Genomic DNA, 20338 nt, shown 5'->3' on the forward strand with positions numbered 1-20338 from the left:
AGTGGGTTCCTAACTTTTATTCTTTTCTGTCTTTCACATGTCACCATAAAACATGGAAAAAGGAGCTGTTGATTCAGGTTCTTTTTATGATCATTAATAAGCGAGATTCTCCCCCAGGATGTCTTTGGCACATTATGAACCAATATGAGAACAGAGAACAGCGATCTGGAGGTCCAGCATAAAATAAGGTGCATGATATCAAGTAGAAGGGAGAAAGAGGGGATTCTCTGGTCTTCTCGCACCTCCGAGTTGCTTCTAGTCTCAACAAAGGACTCTGCTTACCTCTTCAATCTTATTTCCCACTCTGCTCCAGCCCATACTTTCTGTTCTCCTTGAATATCCAGATTGTGTTGGACCATGAGAGTTTCTCCATTCCTTTTTGACTCTTCAGTTGCTGCCCATTCTGCAAGGTTCAGATCAAGGACCAGCTCCACTATGGATCCTTCTAGGTTTACTCTGGTCCATACGATTGATTTTCTCTTCCTCAAAATTACTGAAGCACTGAGATGCTACTTTAATTACTTAATTGTAGGCTGAGTTGTATTGTTGAGCGTCTGGCAATTTATGTGCTAGTGTTATCTCTCAAATAAATGGAAGTCATCTCCTTGTGTGCTGGGATTGTCAGCCATGGAGTGTCAGAGCTGGAAGCAACCCCTCCTCTCCCATGACAAAGAGCAGAGAAGGGAAAGTATTTATTTCAGGTGGTACAGTACTTGATATCTCTTTGGTAATCCATAACCTCCATAACTCTGTAACATGTTGACTGATTGCAGGACCAAGGGACAAACAGTGGGCTCTCCAAGCTATGGAGGCAGAATTTCGGGATGTTGACAGAGGGAGACATTTGGTCTTTTATGATTCCGAGCATCTGCTGCTATTGTTGCTGTGCAGCTGTTTCAGTAATACCTGACTCTTCATGACCCCATTTAGGGTATCCTTGGCAATGATACCAGAAAGGGTCTGCCATTTGTTTTTTCAGAGGAAGAAACTGAAGACCAAAAAACTAAAGTGACTAGTACAGAGTCACACAGGCTATGAATCTGAATGCAGGTCCTCACAACAACAACAATTAATAATAACAATGATTATTATGGAATTTTTAATGGAAAAATATTTTATGGAATACGAAGATTTATAAATTGCTTTACAGATATCTCATTTGATTCCCACATCCCTGTGAAGTCAGTGCTATTATTCACATTTTACAGGTGAAGAAACTAAAGCTAAGAATCATGGAGAATCTTGATCAAAGTTCCCAACTCAGCTTTTCTTATTTGATTAATTAGGTCATAATAGTCATACATGTTGTCAGAGAGGCCACGGCTACTGTATTAATTCCCATGGAGGCCAGGTATTCTGTTCTATAGTCACAAACCACCTCCCAATATTGGCCAGCTGTTCCAATAAAATCATAAGATAAAGAGCTGGAAAGGACCTTAGAGATCAACTAATTGATCATCTGATGCCTTATAATGACAAGGAAAGTGAGATCTAGAGAAGTCCAGTGACCTGACCATTGACACACATTATTTGTACTGGATGTAACAATATTGACTGCAGAGAGCAAATCCATCCACACTGTTAAAAAAAAATAAAACTAACGTCCTCCCCCCAAAAAACAAACAAAAAACCCCACATAAAACAAAACTTCAGAGTAACATACTACTGACAATGATTTGTAGTTCTGTAGGAAAAAAAATTCTGTATTTCATCCTATGCAGTAGGAAATACAAACACTCTCTCTACTCAGTTGGATTTAAGGTGCCCAAATTACATATTTCAAACACAAGTCTTCTTTCTCTTTAGGTTGAATATCCTGAGAATATCTCATCATATATGGCTTATGTCCTTTTGGTTCCTGCGGTGGGATTCAGACTGTGAAAACCAATGGATTATATACATATAGACATCCACATGGCAGTACTCAGCCTTACTCAGCATGTAGGCAATGACAATAAACTAAAGAATGCAGAGTACTCATGAAGGATAGCTTAGAGAATACAGAGATGTTCAAGGTTTGGAAAAACATGCTCTGGACTATTTTCCAAACATTCTGGGGTTCAGTAAAATATAAACCATATCTTGCCGACCCATTTGCTTCCTCCTTAATTTTTAAACCCATGTGTCTTTTGAGGGAAATTAAGTACGTGTGTTTGGGACTCACTTACACTGAACTCATCAAAATATTATTTTTTAAAAGTTAATTGATGTTCTACAAGCCTCACGAGCTTTAAAAAAAATAAACCTTGAATCAGCAATTCACATTTTGCAAGTAAGCAAAATTCTAAGCTCACAGAACTACAAAGCTTGAAGGTACTTCCATCTATAATACAGAAGCAGATACAAGAAAAAAACAAAACAACAACAACAAAAGTACAGATAACCAGGGTTGATTCATTGGCAGGTACTTTAAACTTGATACCATGTGTATTTATAATAACATAAAATGTGAAACAATCTATATGCCCAATGAGACATGACTTGTGATAAGGAGAATGGCCAAATAACTTAATATAATGTAATGCCATTGTGCAGTAAAATGACAAATATTAAGAATACTGAGAGATACAGAAAGACATTAAGTGATACAAAGCAAGGTCAGCAGACTAAGAACAACAGCATACCTGCTGACTACAACTATATTAAAAAAACAAAGGCACTAAGGCTTTTTATGAGTATACGAGTCATTCTGGAAGGGATTAAATAACAAAGAATTATATTTAACTAAAATCATGTTATTGATATTTTCTGATCAAATTTAAATAGTTTTAATTTTAGTGCTTTATTTTAAGATCACATATTTGGTTTCATTGTATTTATGTGTGTGAGATGGCTGCTAGGAGCATATAGCATATATCCTTTCCCTGGTGTAAAAAACTTGCTTCACCAAGAAAGAACAATTTAATCGCAGTTTATAGTCATAGGTGTGTGTGTGTGTGTGTGTGTGTGTGTGTGATGGCTGCAAGGAGCATATCTGTCCTTTTACTGGTGTAAGAAACCTCCACCAAGGAAAAACAATTTCTTTTTTTTATAGTATTATTTATTACTAATAATAATTAGTAGTTTATAGTCATAGGGTTGCCTAGAATATTGAATGGTTAGGTTAAGTGATTTTAGCCATGGCAATAATGCTAATAATATGTCCTTTTTAACTTAAAGACCATCACTCTATCAAGTATCACTTATTATACTATTTGTAATAACAACCAAAATACCATATCCATTTGATATTTTGTTTTTGCCCAGAACTATTACATTGAAGGTGCACAGGAAATTTTTCTAGCAAGAAAGCTCCCTTCTCAAAATCATTTGCTAAGGCAACTGCAGATGATGAGGAGGAGCTGAAAGCTAGGGACAGCAACCTTCCACTTGCTTAGATTCTACAAATCAATAATTTTGCATGGTCTGTGAATGATGTTATAAATATGGCCCTTGGCAGAAAAAAGGTCCCTACCCCTGCCTTAGAAAGTGACCTGGGGGGCACTGTAAAGTTAAATAACCTCCCCAAGGTAATGTAACTAATATTTGTCAGAAGCACCAGGGGCTTCCTGATCCCAGAGCAGGTGAATTACCCAGGATACCAGACTACCTCTCACTCTGGGGAAGGAATGGAGAATTGTGGAGTTATTTACTCTTGTTAAGTAATTTGCACGAGCAGCCTGGCAATGCAAGGCTTATCCATTCTACTCTCACCCCATGCCCGTGACGCCCCATCCTGTTCCATGTCCATCCATATTTTCTACTCCTAGACTGTGACTTTAGTCTTTCTGTCCCTTCACGCTGCTAGCAAACTATTTCCACAGAGCAGAGAGCCTTTCCTGCCGTTTAAGAAGTGCTTAAATTCACTGCTTTTAAGTACGTTGACTGATTACAGCTTAAGATGATGGAATCTGCAGGACGAAAGGTTTGCTTCTCCTTAAAACATTACATGATTCTGAAAGTAGAGACACATTTCTTTATGACAGTCCTGCCAATTTCACTCAATGGACTTTCAGCTAATTTCCCACCCTCCAGGATTAACAAAAATTGTACATCCACATTCCTTCTATTGACCTTATTTTTTATATTTGTACGTTCACAGATATTCAACACACAGACGGCTCTGTTTGTGCTTACATGTTCCACATTAACTAAACCTCCTGGCTTTCCCACTGGCATCATGTTGATGGCTCCTCACAGTTACTGACGAAATCTACCAGTCTTTCAGAGTGACAAATCCTGAAGAAGCCAGTGTTTGGGATGCCTCCATCCAGCACAAAAATAGAAAACCACTGGCCCCAAAGGGGATTCCTGATCCAAGCACCTTTCTGAAATACCCCAGGCAAAAGGTCGGCAGAGAGAAAAAGTTTAAGGAACTTAATTTACTTGTTTTCTTGGATTCTGAACTTTTAAGAAAAAAAAATGATTTGTTTTTAATTGGTTAATTTTCTTTTTTTTTTTTCTTTTTCTTGCCACAGTTTAAAAGTTTTCCACAGCATCCTCAGGTTGATGGCAAAATGTCAAAAGGTGTCAAAGAATTTTGCTAGTATTATAATACTTTACAAATCAACACAGAAGTTGGCAGATTACAGGCAGTCAATTTCTGGCTAAGGAAATAGTTTTTTAAAAGTTACTTGCTGACAGTATTCACCAACTCCAGACTGGGGAATAGCAATATAGCCACATGTATGCATATTCACATATTATTTATATACATATTTGACAATTTGGCCTTAATATGTACAATAATGTACATTAAGGGTAAAGTAGAGGGGAAACATAGGCTAGGTTTCCCTTCCCCCAAAAGATTGGATTCTTCATAAGAGAGAATGCCTTAGAGAAACTCCAGTTCCCAGAAATCCCTGGGGCAGAACTGCCTCATAACTCCATCCAACTATCTGACCCTCTGATCCTCTTAGTAATTCACGTTCCCCTCTGGACACAGAGCAAAGACATAGTGTGTGTAGACCATTCATCCTTATTTAGGAGCTGGCTGTCTCAGCAGTCTCTGTGGTCTAAGCACAACCACAAGAGCTATTTTAAAATCTTCTCTATCACTGACTTATCTTATGTTCTAGAGTTATTTTCATTAGTTTTACAGATAGCATCATTAAAAATTTGATTTTAGCATAACAAATATTATAAGCAACATTATTCCACGCTTTGTTTTCTCACTTGGAAAAGGATTAGGTACCTATATATTGAAATATTCGTGAATTTTATAAGAATTACAGAACCTTAAACTTAGGAGGAACCACAGATACCTAGTAATTTAACATTCCACTGAATGCAAGAATCTCTCCTACAGTATCCCTGATGATTCTGTCTACTGCTGATTACAACACTTTCAATGATAGAGAATTCACAACCTCCCAAGGCAGCTAATGACAGTTTAAGGAAGTTTGAATTGTTAGAAATAAAAATTACTCTCCTCTCCCTGCTGAAACTTCTACCCATCAGACCTAGTTGTGTTTCCTCTGGGGCTGTACTAAGCAAGTTTAATCCTTTTGCCAAATGATAACACTCAACTTTTTGAAGATAGAAATTTGGTTTCTGCTCCCATGCAAAAAGTTCTGAGTGATTTTCTGAGGTCCCTTCCTTCACTCAAACTAAAAACGTCAAACACAGTGCCACAAAACTATTTACTGGGTCCCAAATCAGATTGAAATGTAATTGAGAAACACAACAACAACAACAAAATACAATAAAATATAAATAATGTTAGCATGTAGCTTTCTAAGTCAACAAGCCTCTACAGGGATCCTTTATGTATGGTTTAGTGGGGCTCCCTGGTTCTAGGGAGGTTTGAAACTTTTGTCTTAAATTCTCTAGGACTAATCTGGTCATCCTCTCCTAGACAAATTTTAGTTCTGTCCCCAATCTCCTGACTTTACACATTGGTACATATCATACTCCATGCCTGAAATTCAGGTAAGTGGTAAACTAGATAGAACACCAGAACTGGAGTCAGGAAGACTCATCTTTCTGAGTTAAAATCTGCTCGAGTTTAAATCCTAGCTGGGTGACTCTAGGAAAGCCACTTAATTTCGTTTACCTCCATTCCCTCATCATGAACTAGAGAAGGAAATGACAAATCACTCATTGAGAAGATCTTCAATGAGGTCACAAAGAATCAGAAATAACTGAAAAATTATTGAATGAAATATGTCTCAGAATCCTTGTTATGGTCCTTTGTAACTCATTCTGATCTACCTGGTCGTTAATGCTTTCTCCTTCCTCAAAATAACCTATATTATACTTATTTGCACATATGTTATAATTCCACTCCCAGCAGAAGATAAATTCCTTTATGCTGGGAACTCTTTTTGTGCGTGTTTGTTTTTCATATCTAGGGAAAAGCATAGTACCCTGAACATAGTAAGAGCTTAATAAATAATTACTAAATTAAATATAATGTGGTACTCAAAACTAAATAGTACTCTGGACATTACCTAATGCAAGCACAGTACAATGGACCTTTCACCTTCATAGACCCGGATAACATATTTCTATTAGCTCATCCTAAAATTGCATTAGTTTTTGTGGCTACCATGCCATAGTATTGGCCCTGATGAGCCTTTTTACTTCTAAAAGTCCCAGATTCTTTTCACTTGAATAGGTCTGGAATAACCAGGGGAAAGTCAGCTAGACTTGGATTCAGAGAAACTGGGTACAATCTAAGTTACTTAACTACTTCTATGATCTGAAATCATTTAACTTTTCTGATCTTTAGTTTGCTTACCTATAAAATGAAGAAATTTTATTAGATAATCTTTTTGATTCCTTTCAGCTGTAAATCTAAGACGATGTTTGTGAAGTTGATTTTTTGAACTCATGTGTGAGATTTTACATTTATGTAGTGAAGTTTTATCCCACTGAGTGTCTGCTCCTTCTTCAGGGTATTAAGATCTTTTAAAATTTTGATTCTGTACCTACTGTATTAGCTATACTTCCCAGTGTGCTATTTACACACTAGTTAAATTTTCCAAACATCTTTCAAGGAGTTTGAGTTTTAAATGAAAACAAAATGATTTATTTATGACTATCAAACCATGGACAGTTCAATTTTTTTTTTTTTTTTTTTTTTTGGTGAGATACAAACATATGGTCAACTTGGGTTTTATTTTAGGATCATCATTTCAGGTATAATGATTTTTCTTTTTTGGAGATGTAGGCCCCTATTCAAAACTATTTTGTGTGAATTGTTGAGATGATGGATGCTAGAAAATACCAGAAAACGTTAGAAATTGAGGTTGCAATAATCCACAAGAACATGCTGTTAGATGGTACCTATTATTTCTTTATTAAAGGGCACCTATTTTCAGTTTCTCAAGTCACTTAACTAACAATGCAACTAAAACTAATCCATCCTGCAATTTAAACTCAGGAAAAATAACTTCTTAATTAACCTTATCCCTTCCACCAATTTCCTAAGATATCAAAAAGTATCCAAACTAAGCTTCTTTGTCAGGAACTTGAGTCTTCAGACATCTGAATTGATCCTATTATTCCAACTTTGTCATTATTGTTCAGCCATTTCTGATTCTTTGTGACCCTATTTGGATTTTTTTTTTTTGGCAAAGATACAATGGTTTGCCATTTTACAGATGAGGAAACTGAGGCAGGCAGGGTTAAGTGACTTGCTCAGAGTCACACAACTAAAAAACTGTCATATGAATCTAGGTCTTCCTGATTCTAGGTCCAGCATTCTACCACTGTTCCATCCAGTGCCAACTTTCCCTCCAACATTACTACAAAGCACTCTGATTTCTAGGATTCCTTTTTACCTCTTCATATGTAGGAATTTATGATCCATTTATCAGACACATATCAAGTTCATTCTCCTCTTCTTGCCTTCTCACCTAGAATTCTGTCTCCTCTGTCCATCCCAATCCTATAAATTTTATCTTAAATTCAGCATATTCCATAAAGCCTTCCCATATTCAGCACATCCTCTCTCCTCTGGGTCCCTCCAGTACAAAGCACATGTAACTACACAACTGAGCCCTTTGTTATCTATTATCTATTTTGGCCCCTGTTACTTTGTGTGAGAGTCCTGTTTCCTAACAAGATTGTAGATTACTTCAGAGAATGGACTACTTTTTTCTTTTCTATCTTGTATCTAGGAAGTCCTCAATATATGGATTATAGGATGATAGCATTTAAAGCTGGAAGGGCCCCAAAGGACTATCCACTGTGACTTCCTCCCTTTTCAGAGAACTGAGGTCTAGAGTAAGCAGGTGAGTTATCCAAGATCACACAGGTGGTAGACAGCAAAGCAGGTCCACTTATTTCAAATGAAGCCCTTTCTGCTACAAATATATTTAACTGAAGTAATCAAGCTCCTCAACGTATCAAATAAACAGATGAGGGGTTTTTGTTTGTTTATTTATTATTTTTTTTAAAAGAAAATTTCTAGGCCTTCGGTGAAGAAGCAGTATTCTGTATAACCTTGAGGGCTTAGTTAGTAGAAACACCTTTTCTGATGCTGGACTTTGAACTAAGCATGAGGACAGCAAGGAACCCTTGCATAAATCATTTGGATGACTTCCAAAAACACTAACGGTAGTTGTTTAAGGGAATAGGAGTTGTGGGAAGTATAAATAAATAAGTTTCCTACAAATTCAAAAGTGTGCTTTCAGAAACCTCCAGTCTCTACACTACAAAAAGAGCTTTAATGTACATGTGGATGTGTGGCTGTATGGTTATCAGGATAATTCTAATTAAGTATGATACAATACTAAATGATAAAAGATGACTTAGGGAGGGATGATTATAGGAAACATTTTAGAATTTTGTGTCCCAGAGTATTTCCAAGGAGCCTAACTGGGCAAAATCCTTTTCTTCTTTGCTGGTCCATAAAAATGCAGCTCACTATTGTTCTTGTACACAGATCTCTGCCTAACAATTTCTTTCTAAGGTATCTCATCTCCTTAAAGCTGCATAAAGGGTGTGGGATGTCTTGGTGAAAGCCCTATAAGTTTAACAAGGGAACAGAATTGAACAAAAACCATAAAAGAATTGAGTCTCACAGAATAAGCCCAAGCATCTTTTTGAAAAGATTAAAAGCTGCCTTGTAGATGGATCTTACTCCTGAAACTCTTCTGCTCATATTTTGGTTTTCTGCTTGAAGGATCATGGATAATGTTTAAGACACCAATTTATGTTATCATATATGTATTTATATTGGCCATACCATCCATTCTTAGGTATTACCATGTCTCTCATTTTTCTCAAATTTATTTCTGTTGTCTTACCTATCTATAATCCCTGCCTAAACAATCCTTTAATAGACCTCATAAACTGTATGGTGTGAACTAGTCAGAACCTTTGGCCACTTTGAAGAAAATGACCTTTTACAATATCTGTTAAAATATCTTGTTTTTTCAACACCTGGAGAGAAAAGTCAGGTGATCAAGGAGGGTTAGATTGATTTATTTTTTTTAATAGTGTTATTACAGTATAAATTATTCATTTTTTTGGTTCCACTTGTTTTATTCATCAGTTTATAAAAGTCCTCAAAATTGTTCATTTTTAGAATAATCTGCCTATGCTTTCTGGTGTAAAAACAAAAAAAATCAATAAAACTTTCAAAATATAATTTACAGTAAACACTGCATACTTAAAATCAACCAGTCTAATAAGAGTTTAGATTCTGTCCATTGTTATGCTTAAAACTACTTAAGGTTCTTGCCTTCAGACAACACATCATCACTGTCACAATAAAATCCCTAGAATACTCTTCAGGATTTTCTCTTTCCCCTCACTCTCATATATACCTTCTTCTCTGTAGTGTGCCTGTGTATGTGAGTGTGTTTGTGTATATCCCTTTATTTTAAATTTTACTTAATTACATATAAAAAAATTAACATTCATTAAACAAATTTTTTTGAGTTCCAAATTCTCTCCCTCCCTCCCCTCTCTCCTCCTTGATAAGGCAGGTAATTTGATATAGCATATACATGTGAACTCATGCAAAACATATTTCCATCTTAGCCATATTTCAAAAGAAAAGACAAAAAAAGTAAAAAAGTTACAGTTAAAAAAAACGCTTTGATCTGCATTCAGACCCCACCCATTCTTTCTCTGATGGAAGGTAACATTTTTCATAAGTCCTTTGGAATTGTCTTGGGTCTTTATATTGCTGAGAAAAGCTAAGTCATTCATTAAGTCACTGAACAATATTGCCATTACTGTGTACGATATTTTCCTAGTTCTGCTCACTTCACTTAAATCATTTAAGTCTGGCCAGGTTTTCTCTCAAAGCATTCTGCTTGTCATTTCTTATAGCACAATAATATTTCATTATAATCATATATCATGGCTTATTCAACCATTCCCTAGTTGATGGGCTTCCCCTCAATTTCAATTCTTTGCCACCACAAAAAAAGCTTTTATGTGCATGTGTATGTGTTTGTGTTTTATATAGGTCTTTTTCCTTTTTCTTTGATCTCTTTGGAGGAAAAAAAACCACTTAATAATGGTATTGGTGGGTTAAAAGACATACAGTTTTATTCTCCTTTGGACGTAGTTCCAGATTGCTCTCCAGAATGGTTAGATGACCAAAACTGCATTATCGTCCCGATTTGACCACATCTCTTCTCACATTTGTCATTTTCCTTTTCTGTCATATAAGACAATTTAATATGCATGAGATGGTACTTCAGAGCCATTTAAATTCACATTTCTCTAATCAATAGTGATGTAGAGCATTTTTTATATGATTGTAGATAGCTTTGATTTCTCCAGAAAACTATCATTTCTATCCTTTGACCACTTATCAATTGAGAAATGACTTGAATTTTTATAAATTTTAATCAGTTCTCTATATATTTGAATAATATATAGAAATATGTAGGAAAATATATAGAAAGATAATTCTGCTTTATCAGAGAAACTTATAAAAAATTCCTTCCAGTTCCTGCTTTTCTTCTAATCTTGGTTATCTTGGTTTTGTTTCTATAAAACATTTTTAACTTAATATAATCAAATTGTCTATTTTATATTCCACAATGTTCTTTGTCTTTTATTTGGTCATAAATTCTTTTCGTATCCATAGATCTGAGAGGCATAATTTTCTATACTTCCCTAATTTGCTTATATCACCTTTAAGTCTAAATCATGTACCCATACCTTCTCTTGGCATATGATATGAGATGTTGGTATATACCTAGTTTTTGTCAAACTGTTTTATAATTTTCCTAACAATTTTTGTCAAATGGTGAGTTTCTGTCCCAAAAGTTTGGATCCTGAAATTTATCCAATCTAGACCATTGTGATTATTTATTATTGTGAATTGTGTGTCTAATCTATTCCATTGACCTACCTACACCAGATTGTTTTGACGATTCCTACTTTGTGATATAGTTTGAGATTTGGTAAAGACAGAATAATTTTCAACATCAAGTAGGTGAAGGGAGAGTCAGAAATCAGGGCATTTGCTGATTTGGCCAATAGCTCATGACCTGCTCATTTCCTTACTACTAAACCTTCTTAAAAGCTTCAGACAGTTCATGTGATTAGGTTATTCTGGAAACTTTCAAAATGTACATTAAAGCCTGAAAATGTTGAATGTGAAACATTAAATCAGTCTTTCGCTTGGGCTATCACTCTCTCTGAATGTGTTGGTAATGCATACTTACAATTGTGATGAGCAAATGTTTTGCTTGGCAATAGAATGAGGGAGATGAGTTAGTTACCGAGTTCCCAGGACATGGATCAAGTGCATTCTAAATGCTTTAGCATTTGGTCTATTATCTGTGGCTAATTCTTCAAAATGAAAGAAATCCTAGGCAGGTGGATTCTGGGCAGGGGAGGAGGGAGAACTTTATCGAATGGCCATTATGCATGGCCATACCCTAATAGTGACATTTTTTGGAGAGGAGAAATTACTGGGGTCAAGAGCTAAACATTTATCCTTTCTTCTCCTAATGTATCCCGGGTGCATAAAAATACTTCTACCTTCTATCGGTGCCATAATACACTGCTAAGGTTAAGAAACCGCAACCTTTACAAACAAAGTGCTTTTTTACTTTTGGTCATTAAAGTTAGTGCTAGATTACAGTTTTAGCCTAGAAAGTCTCATGTTAGGAAGACAGATTTTTCCTCTAATCAGATCTAATCAAGAAAATCTTGAGATTAGCAGTAAATATTAGAAATCACAAATTGGACACCAATATTATACTTTGTCTTGTAAATGTTGTGGCTCTTTGTGGTTCATAATAATTCACTCAAGCCTCTCTATTTCATTATTATTTCTAAAGAAATTATCTTTCTTTCTGTTCTGGAGACATCTGGTTACAACTAGAAGTCCTGTGAAGGGCTGATGGCCTAGCAACTAATTGGATCCTCTTAAAGGTTGAATTTCATGACTGACCTATTTACAGGTCTGAGAAGCTTCTCTCAGAAAGGCAGGCATCTTGGATCTTAATTTTTAAGCGTCAAGTTTTGCTGAACTCAAGGTTAAATGAGTCGAAACTTAAGAATTAGACTCAATACAACTCTTCATGAAAGGTTTTGTTTAAGAAAAAAAAAAAGACTAGATCTAATCATATACTTCCATGATAATTTTTGTTTAAAGCTGCTCACAATCATTTATATGTTAAGAGACCGGTAGATTCTGGGGGAAAAGTCATGATATAATTTTAAAGATTTTTAATCATATTTCCTAGAATTGAGACTGGGCCCCTGTGATTTAACTGAGGAATCTCTCTCCAGCATCTTCTCTGTTAATTTCTAGCTTCAGGTGGCTACCTCCAGTACAAGGTGATACCATAGTATGTGCCAAAGGCTGAATATATACCAGCCCTTTCTCCACCACACCAAACTGTCACTCCAACATCTCTCACATACATTTAATACAGGGGAATATGTTACAAGGGACTCCACTAAAGATTGGATTAAGAACAGCAGTGAGAGATTTCCCTGCCATTTAAAGCATGGAGAACCACTTCTAAAAACATATTCCTAGAGACTTAGAACCTTAAGACCAAATGAAATAATCTTTGTAAAGAGTTTCGCACACAGTACCTAGAATATGTTAAGTGCTATATAATATATATACATATATATATACACACACATATCTATATCTATCTATCTATACTGATTCTTTCTTTTTCATTGACTATAAGCAAATTATATACATACATACATATATATACACACATTCCTTTCTTTCTTTTTCATTGACTATAAGCAAATTATATACATATATATATATATATATATATATATATATACACACACTCTTATTCCTTTCTCTTTCTTTTTCATTGACTATAAGCAAATTTTTACTATGTGTAAAGCATCTAGTGCCCTATATCCTTCAAGTAGATCTGAGAACTTGAATCCCAGGATTTTGTTATGTGTGGTTTTTCTCTATGGTTTCCTGTATTTGGATTTAACCACAAACAAATACTGTATATACCAATGACCAAAACAAAGAACACATGATTTTTTCCCCACCCATAGAAATTTGTTCATGTAAATTCAAATACATTGTTAATACAATCTAAGTAGCAGCACTGTATGAATGCAGAAATAACTTCAGATTCTGTCTAACCCCCAAAGAATCCATTATATATCAGGTTTTCTAGTGAATCACAACCCCAAAGGAATTGCATAACTAAATATGGGGTTGTGAAAAACTTGACAATGGTAGAAGGTTCCTGAATGCTCACATCTTGCAATATCAACTATTCTGCCAATATTTAATTCTTTATGTAAAAATAAACAAGCATCTTCATCTCAGTTTGCAAATCTGCTTTTGTCTTTAATAAATGGTAAAATTTCTATATATATGTACATATATATACACACATTAAATTGCTTTAAAATATTTTTTTTATGATTTATTATCAGTAAATGTTTGATTTGTATACTTATGTATCCAGGATAATTTTGGGAGGTGAAGAGGAGTGGAAAATGTTTAACAAGTCCTGTTCTAGAGGATGAAAAGTTTTAATCTATTCCAGACTTTCAACTCCTCACCATTTAAAAAAATGCATCTTTAATTTAGGAAATAAACTCCATGTTCAGGTACTATTTAAAATAAGGAACCGGTTTTTACTCTTGAGGAAGGGTTGTTTCAGAAACAGTTTCCTCTAGTAATGCCTAAGTCTTAGGAATGTTTTTCAATTTGTTGCACAGATAGAAGAGAAATGAAGCTCCCATTTTCTCGACAATTTGTTAATCTGTCAGTGAGACTGCTAAGCAAAATACCTGGCACTCTGTGACACTTAATGTTAATTGAATTAAAATGAACAAATGATTGACTCCAATTGACTCCAATAAAATTTTTGTCATCCTGTCATTGAGTCAGCGAATATCTATTTATATAGCAAGGCTCCTATGCTTAGGCAAAGCAGAGAAAAGAAGGTTCCTGCCCTCTTGAAGCAGTCCATTTGGAGAGACAATAATACCTTTGTTTGTACATAAAGAATATTTTAAAACTTAACATGTCAACAGGTGGTATTTTCCATGGTACATAAGGAGTGTAAAGAGATTATATAGGAGATTGGCTAGTTTTTGACATACAGTAAGTGCTTAATCAATGCTTGTGGATTGACCGACTAGAAGGGATCCTAGAGGAGGTTTATCTTTGGACTGCACAGATATATCATATCTGTGGCTAATTCTTCAAAATGAAAGAAATTCTAGGCAGGTGGATTCTGGGCAGGGGAGGAGGGAGAACTTTATCGAATGGCCATTATGCATGGCCATACCCTAATAGTGACATTTTTTGGAGAGGAGAGGGAGAAGAGAGTGTCTGTGACACTTAATGTTAATTGAATTAAAATGAACAAATGATTGACTCCAATTTACTCCAATTGGATTTAAGACTTGTTATTGACTTGTTATTGCGATATAGTTTGAGATTTGGTAAAGACAGAATAATTTTCAACATCAAGTAGGTAAAGGGAGAGTCAGAAATCAGGGCATTTGCCGATTTGGCCCTGGGCAAATGGCCTGGATTTTTTAAGAAAAAAAAAAAAAAAAAAGACTAGATCTAATCATATACTTCCATGATACAGTTCCAAAAACTTTTTTGTTTAAAGCTGCTCACAACCATTTATATGTTAAGAGACTGGTAGATTCTAGGGCAAAAGTCATGATATAATTTTAAAGATTTTTAATCATATTTCCTAGAATTGAAATATGATTGCATATTTCAATATGAAGAAGGGAAAGGTCATGGACTAGTAGAGAAAAAAGGTAAAGGTTTTATTGCTTATCCAAAGGAACAGAATATCACAGAGTAGGTCATTGCTTCTACAGCTGACAAGGAATCCCTCTTTCCCTGAATTTCTCCTAAACCTTTGAACGATTTCTCCTTTGCAGTAATCCCATTCTATTTTGTTAAATATTCATTTTGTGTACATAATACATCTTCCTATTTATAAACTACCATATTGCTAAGGATGGCGATTGTTCTCTTTCATCAGGGTTTCCCCAATATCCAGCACCGTGTCATGCATACAGTTGGTGCTTAATAAAATGTTTGTTAAAGAATGGAGGATCTTCAGTGAATTCCAGAAAAAAGAATTTGGGATTTCACATAAGAGATCATTGCAGGTTTTTGACCAGAGAAGCTGTTATTTAATGAATGTTACAAGAGTTTTCTTAGTAACTGTGCAAAGGGTAGAAACTCTAGTGAGGAGACCATGAAAGAAGAACTTTCATTAACAGATTTCAATTTCCATGCAAACATTAGGCTATAACATCAAAGATCTCTCTTGGGTAAGTGAGCTAGATATATTAAGATATCTATTATAAAACTGGGAAAATTGGGACAGAGAGGTATAAGTATCTATTTCCCTGAAGAAGCATTCAAGGCAAAGCACAGGGAGGGTGAGAGGGTGGTAGAGTAGGGGGCTCATGGACACAAACTTTTATTTTTTTCTTTTCTGCTACTATCATGTATAAACCAAAGATGCTATCCCCAATTCACCATATTCATTTTACATTTACATTTCATACTAAATTTGATTTTTTAAAATTTATACCAACCAAGACGACTCACAGAAAACATTTCTTATTGTAGACAATTCTATATAGTATAACAAAGCAGAATCTATTAAAATTAATGACTTAGTTCTTTATTCTGAGAATTGGGATAAAGAATAAACATGGATTTTCCAAACTGACTTGAATTGCTATCAATAAGTAACTAATTTTTAAAATGATAATCCCCACTGCCATAAACATTGTGTAAAACTCAGACTTACACGAATCTGGTAGCTATGCTATGGATGTCCCAATTTCTTTGTGTTATTTTTGTGTATGTGTGTTTTGTTTTTCCCAATACAGGAAGGCAAAAACATGAAAAAACTTGATGCAAAACAGTTTCCCATTTTATGTGTCAAGGAGAGGAATACCAGCAAACAGAACATAGCAAAGTACTTTCCTTTGTTGACAATCTTATTGTTTCCCTGTAATGCATTGTTTAGAATAGCAATTACACACCATTTTCCATTATCCTACACACGCAACCACTACTGCACAGCAGTTACTTTTCCCCAACAATTGGTAAATAGAGAAATAAATTTATTAGGGGATAGATGTGCTAGATTGATAGTCTTGCACTCCAAAGCCCCCATTTGACCCAAAGAAAAGGTGTACTGCACAGGCAATATCAGGGAAATCTCTCTCTCTCCCTGAATGCATTCTTCATTCCTTTCCCATTGGTCTGGGGAGAACATTTCCCTTTAACTTGGAAAGGAACAATCAATTACTTGGTAGGGAGGTACATTTTTAAGGCCATGTTTTTTCTGCCATAGGGAGAGAGATCAGATCAGTTTTCTAATCTATCAGCACAGATAGAAAGAGTTTACTAGTCTAATTCATTTAGTCTACTCCATAACTACCAGACAGCCAGAATATGTATTTATAGCAGTGAGGGCCTGGTACAGATGACCAGTTCTTATATTCTAATATCCTTAAGATCTGTAATATTGGAACTCTCATCAATAGTGTCTAATAACCCCATAACATTTCTATATTGCTGCACTCTAGCAAATTTTTCTGAGTATTGCAAATACCAACAATAGCATACATTGCAGGCTAGCATTTAAGAAAGACAGTGTTCTCTCCTTGAAAAACCAATTTTTCTTTCCATCTTGGTCTATTCTGGATGAATTTCTCATCCTTTTAAGATCTCTGGCAAAATGATCTTGCTGCAATTTCACTGTATTCTTTCATCTTTAGACACCATCATCCAATCTTTGTTGTGGATCTATAGGATTTCATTTATTGACATTTAATTATAATTCTATCTAGCTACCCATTCATGAAAAGGATCCAAGTTAATTTGATGCTGTTTCTTTGCTCATCCTCATCTTCTGATCCCATTTTCTATCATTAGAAAATTAAACCAGATTATTTCTAGTTCCTCAATTTAAGTTATTTATATACTTAAAAACTTCAACGTTCAACTGGCTGAACATTGTGTGGGCCCTACTTAATGTTCCTTCACAGTGAGCATAATAGCACTTTTCATGTACACTTCTTTGTTCTCTTTTTAAAATCAGTTCTATATCTCTTCCAATAAACTACTTGTGAGAGCAATAGAAAGGCAGGTCTTTGTCACACTGAATATTACCCAGGTCTTGTTCGAGATACAAACAAACAGTAATGTCCCCATTATCACAGTTTCTGTTGGAAACTCTAGTCTTAAGTCAATCTGGGCTGCCAGTAATTTCATTGCACTCCAAAGGAAAACTTGTGGGGTTAGGCCTCCAACCCACTGTTCTGGTCAGCAGAAATGGGTGAATCAAAATCAACATTCAGACTCTGTGACCTAGAATTTTTTCCACATAGCTTTTACCTAAGATTTCTTGCATAACAAATAAGGCAATATGTGTTAAAAAACACAAACACACACACACAAATTCAAAACAAAATAAAAAGGCCCTTTGCAAGTCTTAAATCAACACATAAATATAAGCCATGATTATTATTATTATTATTCCTTTGTGGAGGCAAAGAAACTGAGTCAGCTAATGAAATTGGCCCAAAATTAGTTACTGAAAAAAATATTTAGCTGAACTAGTTCCCTACTATCTACATCTGTGTCTTACACTAAAGAGAAAAAAAAAGTAAGAATGACATTAAAAGAAATTTGTAATACAAGATTTTTCTTTCCTTCATAGGTCAGCTGGAGAGAACATCATCATCCTCAGCTTGTTCCAAATGGCTCCATAGCACCCAGTTTTCATTACAGATGAAACCACTTAATAATAACTTTCTAAATAGTGATGTTCATATCACTCAGGACAAATAAAAGTTTTGCTTTCAGTTGTATGCTATAAATGACCCTGGTGAATAGCTGCAGTCTGATGAAAAGAGAATTTTTTTTTTTTAATTTTTGCATACCTTCAGGTGTTCCTCTTAACAGGTTTCCACTTGAGCCCTAAGATTATAAGCCTCCAGGGCAAGGCCTTGTTTCCGCCTGCATTCTGAACAACACTGAGTATGCTGTCAGTATTCAACAAATTATAAATAATGACAACACTAATGAAGCATTCTTTGTTAAACGGAAATGCTTCAAGGTAGGAAAATCAAGCAACAAGCTAAACTGTACGACAGGATTGTGCTAAGAAAAAAAACCTTCATAACTCCTCTGTTGGCTTCTCAATCACAACAAATAAAAGCTACTTTCAGCTACAGGAGTTAACTATTCCTCTCTAATAGACTTTCCATTTACTTCTAATACTGCTCTTATAACTACCTCCCTACAGTTCTTATGAATAAAGATTATTTTGATATTGTTTGGATTATTTAATAATTTGCTAATGCTGTCAAATTGGTTCCATTAGAGTTTGAATCATGTGCAATTTTTCTTAAAACCACAATAAGTATTTTTTTCTAATTTCTGCACCTATAACAATCTACATTTTCCCCCTCCTCTAGCTATCATTATACTAGGCAAGTCAGATAAAACTAGAAAGCCAAAAAGTTCTATTCCATAGCCCAGGTTTCCAGGGAACAATATTTATGGAGCAGTCAATTGTAGAGAACATTGTATTTCAGTCTAGATGCCAATCTAACCACGTCTTAAGCAATGATGACTTATCTTCCATTGTTTCCTATGCTTTTTTTGTGACTCAAGGAGTTTTCCTACAATTTCTTATACATCCCATTTCCAATTTTTTTTTATCATATCAAATCACTGCTCAGTCTTTTCAATATTTCAATATCCTTCAAATATTTGAAGATCTTAAATTATCCCTAAGATAGTCATTAGCCAAGTGAAACATTCTTCCCTAAAATTTATTTTTCTACTTCTTCAATTTCTCAGAATCTCTCTTGTTAGAATTCCTGGAATTTTTCTACATATCTTGAACCAAAAAGGTGCTCTACACTATATACAGTATTCCAAAAACCAGGAAGAAAAGGTCTTAGTGATTTGTTTCATGTGATATCTCAGCACACACTCTCAAAATAGTATCAGTCTGACTTTTTTTTTTTTTTTTTGGCACATCACACAATAAACTCACATAAATATCTGTTTCATATCCCAACCCCAAACACTTCTCCCAGTTATCCATTTAAATGTATTTTTCCTGCTAAATCTGTCCGTTTGGGGTGGGTAGCTTCCTCTAAAAATTGTCTGCCACAAGCCCCCCTCACCCTGTAAGCCCCATCCCATGATATTTTACAAAGGGTTAATTGTGGCTCTGGAGCCCATTTTACCATTGGAGTCTTCTACTTCTTCAGTAGAGGCAGCTTTCTGTGAGGAGTGGTGGGCGTGTGAGGAGAGAAGGCTGACCAGACGAGGTCTTGGGAGGGTCAGGGCTTTTCCGTGGATCTTAAGGGAGTGTTCTTTCAGCTGGCTGATTGTCATGGTGGAAAATGAGCACCAGGAACATCTGTAAGCATGTTCACCTGGACAGGGTGGTAAGAAAAGGGACAAGAAATGGGAGAAGGGGAAGGGAAAAGACAAGGAAGGAAGGAAAGGAAAAGGAGAGGAGAATTAATAAAGTCGTTCCCTTTAGAGTTGGGGTTGTCAAATATCTCGGTCTGTGGATCACTTTGGCAGAATGTGAAACCCCATGTCCCATCCTTAAAAAAGTAGTCCTTGGACAAACTCCATCAGATCAAGCATCTGGAGGGCAAAGAGGGAGATGCTCAGGGAACAAGAGGGACAACTTATACTTGTGGTGTTGGAGAAAATAAGCAGAGCAGGACTCTATATAAAATTTATTTCAGCAAGCCCTTCCACATTCCTCTCTTCCTCCCTCTCCATGTCTGCAGGTAGCCTCTCCTATTTGGGTGAGATTGAGGATCAATGTAATCAACGTCAATCAATTCTCATCTATAGCATCTACAGCATTTTACTCAGTAACAAGGAACCTGA

The 20338-nt window shown here is 35.4% G+C and overlaps 1 protein-coding gene across 4 annotated transcripts in view; it reads right to left on the reverse strand.

Annotated features, from left to right (window-relative positions):
* ZNF462 (zinc finger protein 462) overlaps positions 1-20338 on the reverse strand; it is a 154071-nt gene that overhangs the window by 44613 nt on the left and 89120 nt on the right. For all 4 annotated transcript variants that reach the window (XM_031961362.1, XM_031961368.1, XM_031961358.1 and 1 more), the window contains exon 7: positions 19675-19866. In XM_031961362.1, the coding sequence (XP_031817222.1) occupies positions 19675-19866 (192 nt within the window). The remainder of the gene's footprint in view (positions 1-19674; positions 19867-20338) is intronic.

The sequence above is a fragment of the Sarcophilus harrisii genome, chromosome 1 (genome assembly GCF_902635505.1).
Source record: "Sarcophilus harrisii chromosome 1, mSarHar1.11, whole genome shotgun sequence".
Classification (NCBI taxonomy): domain Eukaryota; kingdom Metazoa; phylum Chordata; class Mammalia; order Dasyuromorphia; family Dasyuridae; genus Sarcophilus; species Sarcophilus harrisii.